Source organism: Cylas formicarius, unplaced genomic scaffold, assembly GCF_029955315.1.
Source record: "Cylas formicarius isolate icCylForm1 unplaced genomic scaffold, icCylForm1.1 PGA_scaffold_6__28_contigs__length_40554024, whole genome shotgun sequence".
Classification (NCBI taxonomy): Eukaryota; Metazoa; Arthropoda; class Insecta; order Coleoptera; family Brentidae; genus Cylas; species Cylas formicarius.
The window spans coordinates 1260392-1272676 of record NW_026844347.1 but is presented as its reverse complement, the minus strand read 5'-3'; the positions used below and the strand labels follow the sequence as shown (position 1 = coordinate 1272676).

At 33.7% G+C, this 12285-nt stretch overlaps 1 protein-coding gene across 1 annotated transcript in view; it reads right to left on the bottom strand.

Moving 5' to 3' along the window:
* Positions 1-2861: 2861 nt before the first annotated feature.
* Positions 2862-12285, bottom strand: part of LOC132703646 (muscle segmentation homeobox) — a 43262-nt gene continuing 33838 nt past the window's right edge. Inside the window, exons 2-3 of the mRNA XM_060673029.1 lie at positions 5250-5437; positions 2862-3435 (exon numbers count right to left, since the gene is read on the bottom strand). Of these exons, the coding sequence (XP_060529012.1) occupies positions 3142-3435; positions 5250-5437 (482 nt within the window). The 3' untranslated portion in view covers positions 2862-3141. The remainder of the gene's footprint in view (positions 3436-5249; positions 5438-12285) is intronic.

The window sequence follows — 12285 nt, the reverse complement described above, 5'->3', positions numbered from 1 at the left end:
TTTTGTTTTTGTTTTCAATATATTGGGTGTCAAAATTAAAATCCCTATTTGTACGATTAGTTGTAACTTTTTTTATTTAAGCTAAGATTTTTTATGCATTGTTTGTATATCTTTGAGTTGAATAAAAAAGTTATAAATTATACAATTTCTGTTGTTTCCTCCTAGTAATCTAAAAATCGTAACACACTGTCAGATTATTAAAAATTCCTCCTAAAAGTTAGACAAACCAAGAACCTCCAAAAAATAAACTTCACGCCATAAACAAGCTTTTATTATCACAAAAAAATCAAATTCTATTTTTTCAAAGAAACTTCCACATTCTACTGTAATATTATTTACAAAACTTCTGGATTCCTCCTGGGTCGGTTATTATTGAATCGAACTTGCTGACGTTTCAGTTAAGCTCTGAAGAAGCCAACAGGATGATTGGCGAACGATTCAACATCAACCGACGCAGGAGGAATCCAGAAGTTTTGTAAATAGCAATCTAATTCCTTCTTTTAAAATTAATATTTTAATTATTAATTAATATTAATTTTTTGAACATTTATTTACTTACTTCTCGATATTCATTTGTAAAATTTATGTTCGAAAATAAAGACAGTATTATTATTATTATTTTTATGATTATTCTGTAAAGTACTTCATGTTAAATATAAGCTCATTTCCTTAATGAAGAAGCTTTTGCTGCTATTACGTGAAATCCTGTCTATGTTTATTGAAACCTGCACTGATAATACTCAAACTTACCATCACTAAAGACTACCGATGAACTCATATCCAAGGAGTCAGTAGAGTTACAGTACATATTAATTGAAGATAGTGATAGCCCGATCAAATAACCCCCCTCCATCACTAGGATTTTCACTAAGAAAGAATTAAGGATTAGTGTTGGCTGCTGGTTATTAAGTATACTTAAGCATAATTTAGTGTCAATGGTAGTTATAATTCTGTCTTCGTCAAGTCTTACTCATTTAATTTTGTTATTTTGAATTGCGGCTTTTTTATCAATGTCACTGGAATAAATTTTAAGCAAAATAATACTTCTTGACAACCCCGAGAGCCAAGACACTTCAACTGAATTATGTCCTACTCGTAGTCCAATATGAAACAAATTAACGGGCTTAATAAAAAAATAACCCCCATACTAATGGGACGGCTAAGTCCGTTGTGAGCAGCTTTTTAGAGTGTATTAAAGCGGGAACAACCCGCAATTAAATCATTAATAAGCAGTTCTCGCATGTCAGCTTCGTACTCGATAAAGTAAACAGCAATTTGCATACAGGTAATTAACGATTTAAAAATGGCTTTAACATTGGGAACGCACGCACCCGTTGGTCCTATACTTCAACATTTAACTAATTTTACTGGAGTGAAGAAATTTGGTTTCATCAGTTTTGGAAGGGTTTTGCTTCTTACCGACCGAAAACACGTTCATGTTCAAGCTATTTTTTTAAATTTGCAGTACTAAAAATAAAGTTATTGGCTTAATGTCTGTAAACTAGGGTAACAGAGGTTCCAACGAGCATATCATAAATAAATAATTTACTAATCTAATCGTCCAATGCCAAATCAAATTTCTCCGGTTATCACATAATTAATTAAGCAACTCGTTTTACAGATACGGCAGCTTGGGACCACCCAATATAACAACAAACAAGTCAATATCTCGCGCATTTTAGCGCCATAATATTAATTGCTATGAGCGTGGAGGATCCTCGAGATCGGAATTGAAGGAGATAAAACATTTTGAGGTCATGCAATTTTAAAAACATTTAGTTAATTTATTCAATTCGTAGTTAGCGTTTAATTACCTTCGACTTTTAACTTTTCCATCAATCCAATTATCCAAATTTAACTGTTAGGCTTAAAGAGAAATTGAGAATTACGAACAATAAAGGTAGGTACTTGATAACTTACTCTAATACCCCAATTCTACGAAACATCAAAAAAAAATATTTTTTTATTATTCTGATATTGGCACTTTTCCCACTGAATTCACAGAGTGTTGTCAATAAAAGATTTTAATTAACTCAGTATTAACAAACGATTTGCACGGGCATCTAGTTTATATCATTTTTTATACATGTGTGCGAGTCACTATGTTTCTGAATCGTTTCTTTTCACCCTTATCTCAGCAGCATAGCTAAACCTGCTGGTTTTGTCTAATTGCTGAATGGAAAAAAATTTGGCGTGATTAGGCACCAAAACAAACAACGCATAGTAAGAATTACTATTGCATTTTGGACTATAAATGTTAACAACAACAAAGGTTCTGTAATTTTCATGGACACTGTGTTTAAAGATAAGTCATTTCATTCATAAATAAAGTTCCAAAAGGTCAATACATAACTCGATAAATTAATCTTTTTGGCACATATAACCTTCGAACTTTCATTTTTCAAAATAAATAGTTCTATGTACAAAATAATCACAAGTTTATAGTTTATAGTTGCATAGTCACAAAGTTTGTGGGAAACACAATATAATAAAGTGATTGCACCCATTGCTTGACGATTAACAAATTCAACGGGACATTAAAAATGTGGAACCAGATTTAAGAATACAAAATAATGTCTGCAATTACAGAACCATAATCAGAGTCACTGGAAAATCAAAACAATGAGTGAGTCCCAAGGGAGCAATGAGACTGGTAGGTTCTAGTAAAATTTTGAGCAAACATTTTCAAAATATATTCATGCTAGAGGATTGCGGTAAAACACAAAAAGCTGCCAATCACATAATGGTGGCAGCGAAGCAATATGATCGCCATGTCATTAAGAGCTGCTGTCAAATAAAAACATCTGTGGCGTCAAACCTGCCAAATGGTCAACGTTGCTCTGCAACGATAACTATTTTCTTATGGGAAAATAAATTTAATGCACAGTAATTATTGCTTTCCCGCATATTTTGTGACTATTTCAACATTCCTGGTAATATTTGCGAAATTCTATATAACAACAATTTGGAGAAATGTAAAAGCGTCAACAAACACTTAAAAAACATATTCAAAAAGTCTTTAAGAAAATGGGTGTTGCAAATTGCATAAACTTTTTCGTTTTCGAACCCTGTTTGTCGTTCTGTAGAATTTCTTACCAACCTCAAAGACAAACTGTACAATAAAAACGTTAAACTCGCAATTTAGGACATTCGGGGGCTGGGGGTCCGAACACATCCTTGTGGCGAAGCCGTCAAATGTGGAGCGGAGGGCACGGGAGGTGGCGCCTGAGGAATGAGACTCAGGGGACCCATAGGGGGCCTCGCACTTAATAAAGAAGCCAACGGATGAGCCCCCGATGCGAAATAACCCTGCAGGGCTGGGTGGGGGTACAGGGGATGCGGGTGGCGTGTTAAGGACGCCATTTTCAGCTTCTCCAATTCTGCTTCTTGGAGGCGTTTCGCTTTGGCTCGGCGATTTTGAAACCATATTTTCACCTGAAAAGAGGAAGACTTGCAAAAAAAAAATGCAAATAATGACCAATAGATTAGAATAACTAAAATTTGCAAAGTAAATTATAAAACAAATATTTTCTAAAATTAATTAATGCTCTTGACCGAACATTTTTCGAAATTTGCTGGATATTACCTATTCGGCATTAAGACAAATATAACAAAAGAATCAAAGTTTAATTGTTGCCCGAAATTCAAAAAAATAAGCAACTTATTTACCTCCCTCTTGTTTAGAACTAGGTAGGTATTGCCTGCTTCTTCCGGTTGGATAATAAAATATAAAAAATAAACGATTACTGCCTTCTAGCACTAATAGCACGAACAGAAATTAGAAGTTTCTCTAAATATTAAACAATACTAGACACAATTTAAACACTGTGTTATAGCACAGAAATTATAGCTGCAAAATTTTGCCCCAATTGGAAGCTGGAAAACATTTGAAAAATTTGGATTCTAATTCTGATTCTTTTTCGTCGAACACAAGCTTTTTTTAATTACTTCTTCTTTGACTGTTCGTATTCAGATGAAAATGATTGCTTATTAATACCTTAATGGGATCAGATTTAGAAATTAGATTACTATGGAAAAATTCATAGTATTTAAATTGCAGGAATAATACAACTATTTTTAAACATACACAATTTAATGATATCCTATCTGACTTACAAAATAATATACAGGGTGTTTTTGAAAAAAAAACGCGCCTACATTCGGCCTGAGATTCTTCATCAAAAACAAAAAAGAAAAAAATAGCTTACAAGAATTTTGTGGGTGGCAATTTGGCAATCTCAGTTATAATTGCAATTAGCTCTTTAGTTTTGCTTCAACTAGATTAAACCCTCGGAAGGTATCATAGAATAGTTTCGTCAAAGAAATATAAGCCACTTATTTTTTTTCCAATTCTTGTTATTTAATTTATTAAAAACAGAACTTTTTCTCGACTCTTAAGTTTTTTTTTGTATGTTGGCATATGTTTATGAAAATTTTTTTAACCCTTTAATCACTAAAGAAAATATTGAAATGTTGAAAATGATCACCCTCAACTTAATTGCAGACATGTAGCCAAAAACGTAAGCATTTTTGCACGGGCCGTTTTTGTTATGGATTGAACACCCGTACCTTTTGGATGACTAATTTGGAGGACGGCCACATGACAAAAATTAAAAAGAAATCAGAAGAATGCTGCCAATATGCAATAATCTATTAATTAAATAAAATTAAAATTAAATAACAGAAAACTAAATTATATTGTAGTCATCTAACTACCTATTCTTCTAGAGTGTTGATTTAAAATTAGTGGGAATTGTTAGTTATGTAATACGTCTAGACTTCCCAACGCTTTAGTAATTTTTAACATTTCTTGAAGGTTTTCTTTTACAAGTACAATCTAAGCATATATAAATTATCCCCGACAAACTCTAAGGCATCATTTGTGTATAATTTATTCATTTCTTCATTCAACTCTCGTTTTCAGCCAGTAAAACGCTGTCCTAAAATCAACATAGCTGTTGGCAGTTCATCAATAGAGCAGTATTCTGTTAAAGTGTGCCCAAATCCCATTAAATTTTCAGCAAAAAAAAAAAAAGTAAAGTATGTGGAGATCGCAGTTTAGCTAGAAATTGCCACAAAGTGAGTATGAAATTTTGAAGCATGCAAGATAATTCTTCGACTTTCAACATGGCAATAGGGTATGTCAGATAATACAAATAAAAACTATTAATTCAGCAATTCAGATAAGCTAATCAACGTCTAACTAAAAGACGAAAACTGATATTATCACGCTGCTTATTTATTTTTACCTGCGTCTCAGTCAGTCGCAACGAGTTCGAAAACTCCGCTCTTTCGGCTATACTAAGATACTGCTTGTCTCTGAATTTCTTTTCTAAAGCTAGCAGTTGTTGCGTTGTGAAAGGAGTTCTTGGTTTTCGGTTCGGCTTGTGCTTCCTCAGGTTGCATTTCAGCTTCGGACCTTCGCCATTGGAGTCAACTGCAACAAAGATAACGTTATAGTTTCAATTAAGGTGTTACCAATAGAGTAAGTTTTTTTTAAATTTAGTTTGAAATACGAGAAATCAAATTTTTTTTAATGAGACTTGTTGTTTACTAGATTGTCCATTACTTTCTACCAATAATTGCTTTTTTACAATGTTCAAAAATTCTGTTAGTTTCAATTTTCGATTTATATACAATCATGCGTAACAGATGTGGCGGACAAGTTCAATAGAAAATATTCAAAACGTACAGGATAAGCAAGACCTATAAAAAAGAATAAAAATTTCAACGAAATACATGCCAAAATGGGACACCTTATACGATCAACTTCACTATCACGAATTAGTTAGTCTTAACATTTACTCGTATTTTATACTATTTGGAATTCTTGCAAAGTTATTATTTTTATTTTTTTCTTTTTTAATTCTGTTTCTCTATTACATTTTTTAATTATCTTTTTTACCAATAAAGATATTATTATTATTTTTTATTTGTTCTTTTTATGATTTTTATAATATTATATTATATATTTATATTTTGACGGCCGAATACCGAAATTCCCCGCCGACTGCAATAAAACACCTGCAGTAGGTAAAGTATTTTCAAAATAAGTACGATTTTATCCAAATATTTTCACTGCACTTTCACTTCGTGGTCATTAAGATTAAATACAATAGGCTACCAATATGTTATTTTGTTGCCAATTTAAGGATCGCTCTATCCTTTCAATTCTGTATTCTGTGTATTGAACCAAGTTTCATATAGGTAAAGTATACTTCTGTTTTCTGGTCTATATTGTTTAATTTGCTCTTTTTCTCAGAGTTCCATCTTCTACCCAAGGTTGGAAATCATCATGGCAATGCCTACCTTGTTGGCAACCGCTCTAAACAGTTCAGTGCTGCTGCAGGGAACCAGTCCCTCAAATTTCTCAGTCAGCTTACTTTTCGCCTTCTGACACTTCGTCTACCTCGGATCTTCCCCTTTACAATCAGTTGCAACAAGCTATATTATCTTGGTGCCCTCATTAAATGTCCTAGGCATTCAAGTTCGCTCCTTTTGATAGTTACAAGAATTTGCGGCTCGCATCCCATCCTTTTGTAAACCTCAACCTCAACGTTTGAGATAGTTTCGGTCCACGATATTTTCATCCATCTGTAACACCAGAGTTCAAACGCGACCAGTTTATTGGCTTGCATCTGCTTTAGCGTCCATGCCTCCATACCATATAAAAGGGTAAAGACTACGTAACATTCTCACATGCAAGATCAAATTCATGTCCCTGTTAGTAAAGAGTTTTCAATTCGTGCTTTTATTTCTTTGGTCTGATCCATGTTTGAAGTTATCCACGTTCCGAACTACTTGTGCGAGTCCACTCTTTGGACGTTCGTGTTGTTTAAGCACTAAATAGATATTTATGCCAGGTGATTTAGTAACGACCATAAATTTTGTTTAGATCTTTAGACCGTATTCATTGCAGCATGTATTTATTCGATTCATTAGGTTTTGCAAGTCGACGATAATAACTATATCATCAGCAAATCTAAAATTGTTAAGAGTTTCGCCATTTATCTTTATCCGGCGAATGCTTTTTGGAATATAGCCTTGCCTCGTACGCCCCTCAATATTTCAATATCTTCGGTATATCAAGTCAACGAACGCTAGGTATATATCCTGATTCATTCCCATTTCTAAAACCGAACCGAGTGTTACTTATGTCCGCTTCGAGGGTTCTGCAAACTCGGTTCTGTACAACCTTACGAAACACTTTTAACGTATTATTTATCAAGGATATGGTTCTATGGTCGGCACAGGTTGTGAAATTTGAATTCTTAGGGATCGCAACGAAATTTGACTGAAGCCAGGTCAACTATAAGTTTTATTAGTTTAATTGGAATCTTATTTCGTCCATTCCGCTATTTTCTCCTTTATATCTCCAATTATATTCTCCGCGCTATCTTTAAGAATATGTTAATGATTCCTACTCCAGAGTTCAGTCATTTCTTAGGTCTTCTTATGTAAGTTCAAGCTGCCATATTTTTTGTCTAGTTCTTTTATTCAGATAGGCATTTTTCTTCTTTCTGGGCTTCTTTATATTTACATGGTTCATTTGTTTTGTGTTGTCTTCTTTTTTCCATCCATTTTTCCATCCAGGGATTTCATTTTCCTTTGGCAGGCTTTAATTTCTCCTTACCAGTTCCAGCATCCTGTTTCTCTTCAGATTGTCATTTACCATTTGCTTGGTCTTGTTGTATATTGGTTCTTCTTTAAGTCTTCTAGGATTCATATATTGTACAGATGATGTTCTTTGATTGCTTTTAATTTGATGTTTATGGATGAGATAACAGGGTTATGGTCCCATGATATGTCTGCGCCTGAATAAGTCTTGGTTAATTGATGATATAATCTATTTGATTTCTGAGAATCCTATGTTGGGAAGCTTAAAGAAGGTGCAATTTTAAATTAAACGAGTCTATCCCCGCGCTCAACTTGTTTCTTGTCAATTTTGCGGTATTTAAATCCCATTTTACAAGTAAATAACTATGGAATATGGCATTTTCTTCTAGTTTCCTTTTTAAGTATGCAATGTAGGAACAATCTGGTTTTGATAAAGAGAATATATTTTCTTCCATATCTTATCTTGGCCAGATGGTGACATTGAAAATAACAGTGTTTTTTTTATTTCATTCAATAATTCACTGTTAACATTATTTTTTATCGAAATATTAGCGTTTTTGGAGCTAGGCAGGTTTCTTTTGAAACTTTTTGTTTAACCAATCCTTTACATATTAAATATTCATCAATATTTTTCACAATTTGCCTTGCATCGAATTAGCGATATACAGGCGTGTTCGAAACGATTTTTAAAATGGATTATTCAACGCTGCAACGGATATCAGCTGACACGTAGTCTACATCTGATACCTTGAACCATCACAAAGATATTCTTTTTCAAAGATCTAACAGCTTTCGTAGAGAGTTCAAACGCTCCTTGCTCCCGGCTCAGTTTTCTGTAGTACGCTAGTCGGTTTCTCCTTTTATTTAATAATTAGTAAAATTTAAATGATAATCTTTACATCGTTAACCTCGCTTGGTGTTAAAATTCCCGTTATATTTTCATGTTGTAATTTCCGTATATAGTAAAGTATATATATAGTTAAATATGAGTAGCCGTAAGATTAGACTTCGCTTTTTTTAAGTTTGCAATAGGACATTTAATTTAAAAAAATTAAATAAAATAACGATATTCAACCATAGCAAGTACTGTGCTTGCACCATAATAATATATATTGGGACAGTACGCGACACATATCTAAAAAGACAATCATCTATTTTATTCCGTAATTAAAACAGGATACTATATTATGTAACAAATTTGATAGATGCCATTTAGTAACGAACGGAGCCAGTGCTTGACCATGTACGCTCAGGATTTCTGCATTTCTCTTGCTGACGTCTCGCCAAATATGCTGTAGACCGATTTCTCTGAAGACACCTTCAATACCAGACGGCTGCAAAGGGGAATGGGGAGGGGGTTTAATTACTTCATGGATGATCGTATCTCAAATGGAAGAGACATTGAAAATTATGTCACAATTAATGTTCTAAGAATGTTTGGTGATTTTGATAATCTCGAATGTTTCATCGATAGGAGAAATTGTGTTTTGATCTTCGGAATAAAATCTCGCGTCTCGTCTAGTGACAATTCTAAGAAACTGCTGATGTCGTTATTTGTCGAAGTCAGACTGATCACCAAATATCCTAAAAACGTAAGCCGCGACGTAGGTTTCTATCGGTTTTCTATAATGCCATAATGCAATGAACCCGCCCCTCCATGCCATCGTCAATATTTAAAGTGAATGCGGAGGAATCGATTATCAGTTTCAGGGCCACAAGTTTCGCAGAATGCCGAAGTTCTTTGAAAAAAATAATTCTGAACCAGTGAGTTTTTCATAAAATTTCAGAAATGGTCCTTAAAAATCAGATGTGTTCCCATAAAAAAACGACTGATACGAAAGTGACATTTCACAACATCTTGTGCTCAAAGTGGATAATATGGTTAAACACAAATTATATTAGAACAAAAAAAGTTCAGATTTTCACAGTTTTTAATGCTTTATGACAGCTGTTTCGGCAACACCGTGCCTTTGTCAAATACAAAATATGACTATATTCCCACACTTATATATAAAAACAGGTAGTAATGGATTTTTAATTACAGGTATAGGGTTATAAATTTAAATTTCACAATAATCAAGTAGCAGCTGCATTTCAAAAAGAAAAAGGTAGTTTTCAAATAAAGAATTCAAACTTTTGTCTTGTATTCTACAATTTTCAGTAGCCACCCATCACTATCAATATCGGAAATTTGATTTATACGTAATAGTTGGACCGGAGACCGATTTAAATCCAATTGGTCATTAAGTAATAAATTCTCATATCTCATTTTGTTAATCTCCATAGCTTCTAACAAATTTAGTTTTTTAAGTTATGGAGATTAACAAAATGAGACATTCGAATTTATTACAGTTCTCCAACAATACTTATCAATAGGTTGGATTGGATTGGATTTACTTCTAATGGCCACAACTACATTAGGTCATTCGACCAGCTTACGACAAATGTCCGACAAAAATCCTAAAGGATACCTTCCTAAGAGAACAGTTCATCATCCTCCAGGTCGATTAACATATACAAAATGGAATTTCAACAAAAAAAAGTTCTTTGACCGATAGCAAAAAATGGTCTTCCCCGCTACCCTCGCGGACCATCCGGGCCCATCCGGCTTCCATACCGGCGTTAACAGGAAAAATCAGCGGGGCCGACAACTATTACAAATTTAAAACGTTCACTAACACTAAAAACACTAAATCTACTTAGCGGAAACCGATTTCAAAACTTTTGGGGACAATAACAAGGGATTCTGTCGGGAGCGAACGGAGGTTAATCCGCCATGTGCACTGCTCACGACAGAATCTAGCAATAGGTTAACAACGCAAATTGCGATATATCTGTGGCAGGTTCATAAGTTGCATAAGTAAATAAATATGGCGGCATCTTCGTCGGAAGAATTTCACGTGTATTTGATCTCAGCAAAAACCAATATTTACCCAGTATGATTGCCAACAATTTAAATAGACTAATATACCATTACGTTACGTATGCTTATCCGCAATTTAAACAAAATTACAAAATTACAGTCGTTCGCTGGTACAGCGTCGATCTGCAGTAAAAGCCGTAAACGGCGACAATCGTGTTCAGCTTCACAGTTATTAGTCAATAGTCAGTCAGTCAGTTGTTCCGGGAAATTCAAATCGGTGCGGTTTTCTTGAAAGCGATTGCTCTCCTAATTGATTAAAATCGACATGTTTGCGCTGCCATCTACAGGCGCGTCGAAAAAAATCCCATTTCGCCAACTATAAACAAACCGGCGGCGGCCATAGGAAGATTGCAGCAAATAGCTCCGCTTGTATAATAGAGCAATGGCTTTTTATTGGTTTAAACTGTCCGGTTATTTTAAACGACCGTTTTGTAAACGGCAAATGGCTATTAATTAAGGAGAGTTTGTTTTTTTATTTGGCGATTATAGTTGTAGGTATAAGGCAAGACGTTGATCGGAATTATGGCGAGAGCTAGTTTCACGGGGGGTATTTGTAGGAGAACTGAGACGCCATTATGGGAAAGTTCGGTTTGATACGTTGAATGTTTTTCAGTATTGTTCTATCGATACTGAATAGAAATCCAAACATTTACATTGCATCCAATAACGGTCGGGTGATGAGATTTATTAAGGTAACTTCAGTACCATATTAAGGCACATCTATGTAAATCCAACAAAATTCTCTCTGGTTGATTGAGCGAGTATTAATTTGAACTTGGACTCACACTTCGATATTAACATATTTGCAACAAAACAACATTATAAGATAGTCGGTAATGTTATAGACGTTGATATCTACATTTATATCTGCACCCTCTAGGAGCATTTAGTTTTATATATTTTGTACGTTCTGAGCCAGTGCGGTTCAATTAGAAATTTTCTGGAAGATTCCTAAGTGGTCACTGCAAAATATCGATCTACTTCTTTAGGGCGACGTCGTTTTTGGTTAGTGTAATTCACGCAGTTTTAACATTCCGTTTTTCAGTTTTTGTTTACACCATTAACATTAGTTAAATTTTTTGTTATTAATAATGTCCAATAAATTCGAATAACATTTTTCGAGCCTGTCTACCAACAGAAGTGTGGTGATTTGGATGCCTACTTTTCACAATGTAAAAGTATTAAATTCCAATTGTTACTTCAATCCTCCTTCGTGTAAAAAAAAATAATCTGAATACTTTCGATTCCTAGTTAGTAAAAAAAAACTTAAAGAATGACCACCAGAACAATATTTATAACAACAATAATATATAACAATATAAATATTAAAAAATCAAGTAGCAGCTGCATTTCAAAAAGAAAAAGGTAGTTTTCAAATAAAGAATTCACACTTTTGTCTTGTATTCTACAATTTTCAGTAGCCACCTATCATTATCAATATCGGAAATTTGATTTAAACGTAATAGTTGGATAACTCAACTTACAAATTACAAATTTTTGCTCTACAAAGTTATTCAGGTTGTCGTTTCTTTACTTCATGAACTTAATGTTGGATTCTAGGGTTATTCTCACTGGAAGTAGTTACTAACTAGTTTATTGTGAACAAGTACATTATTTTATGTTTTTATTCCTGAGAAAATTTTGATTTTGATGTAAATACTGCTTTTCTTTATCAAAAATCATCGAAACCATCAAAAATATTTTCAGTTAGCACTAAAATTGACATAATTTGGAATAAAACACCG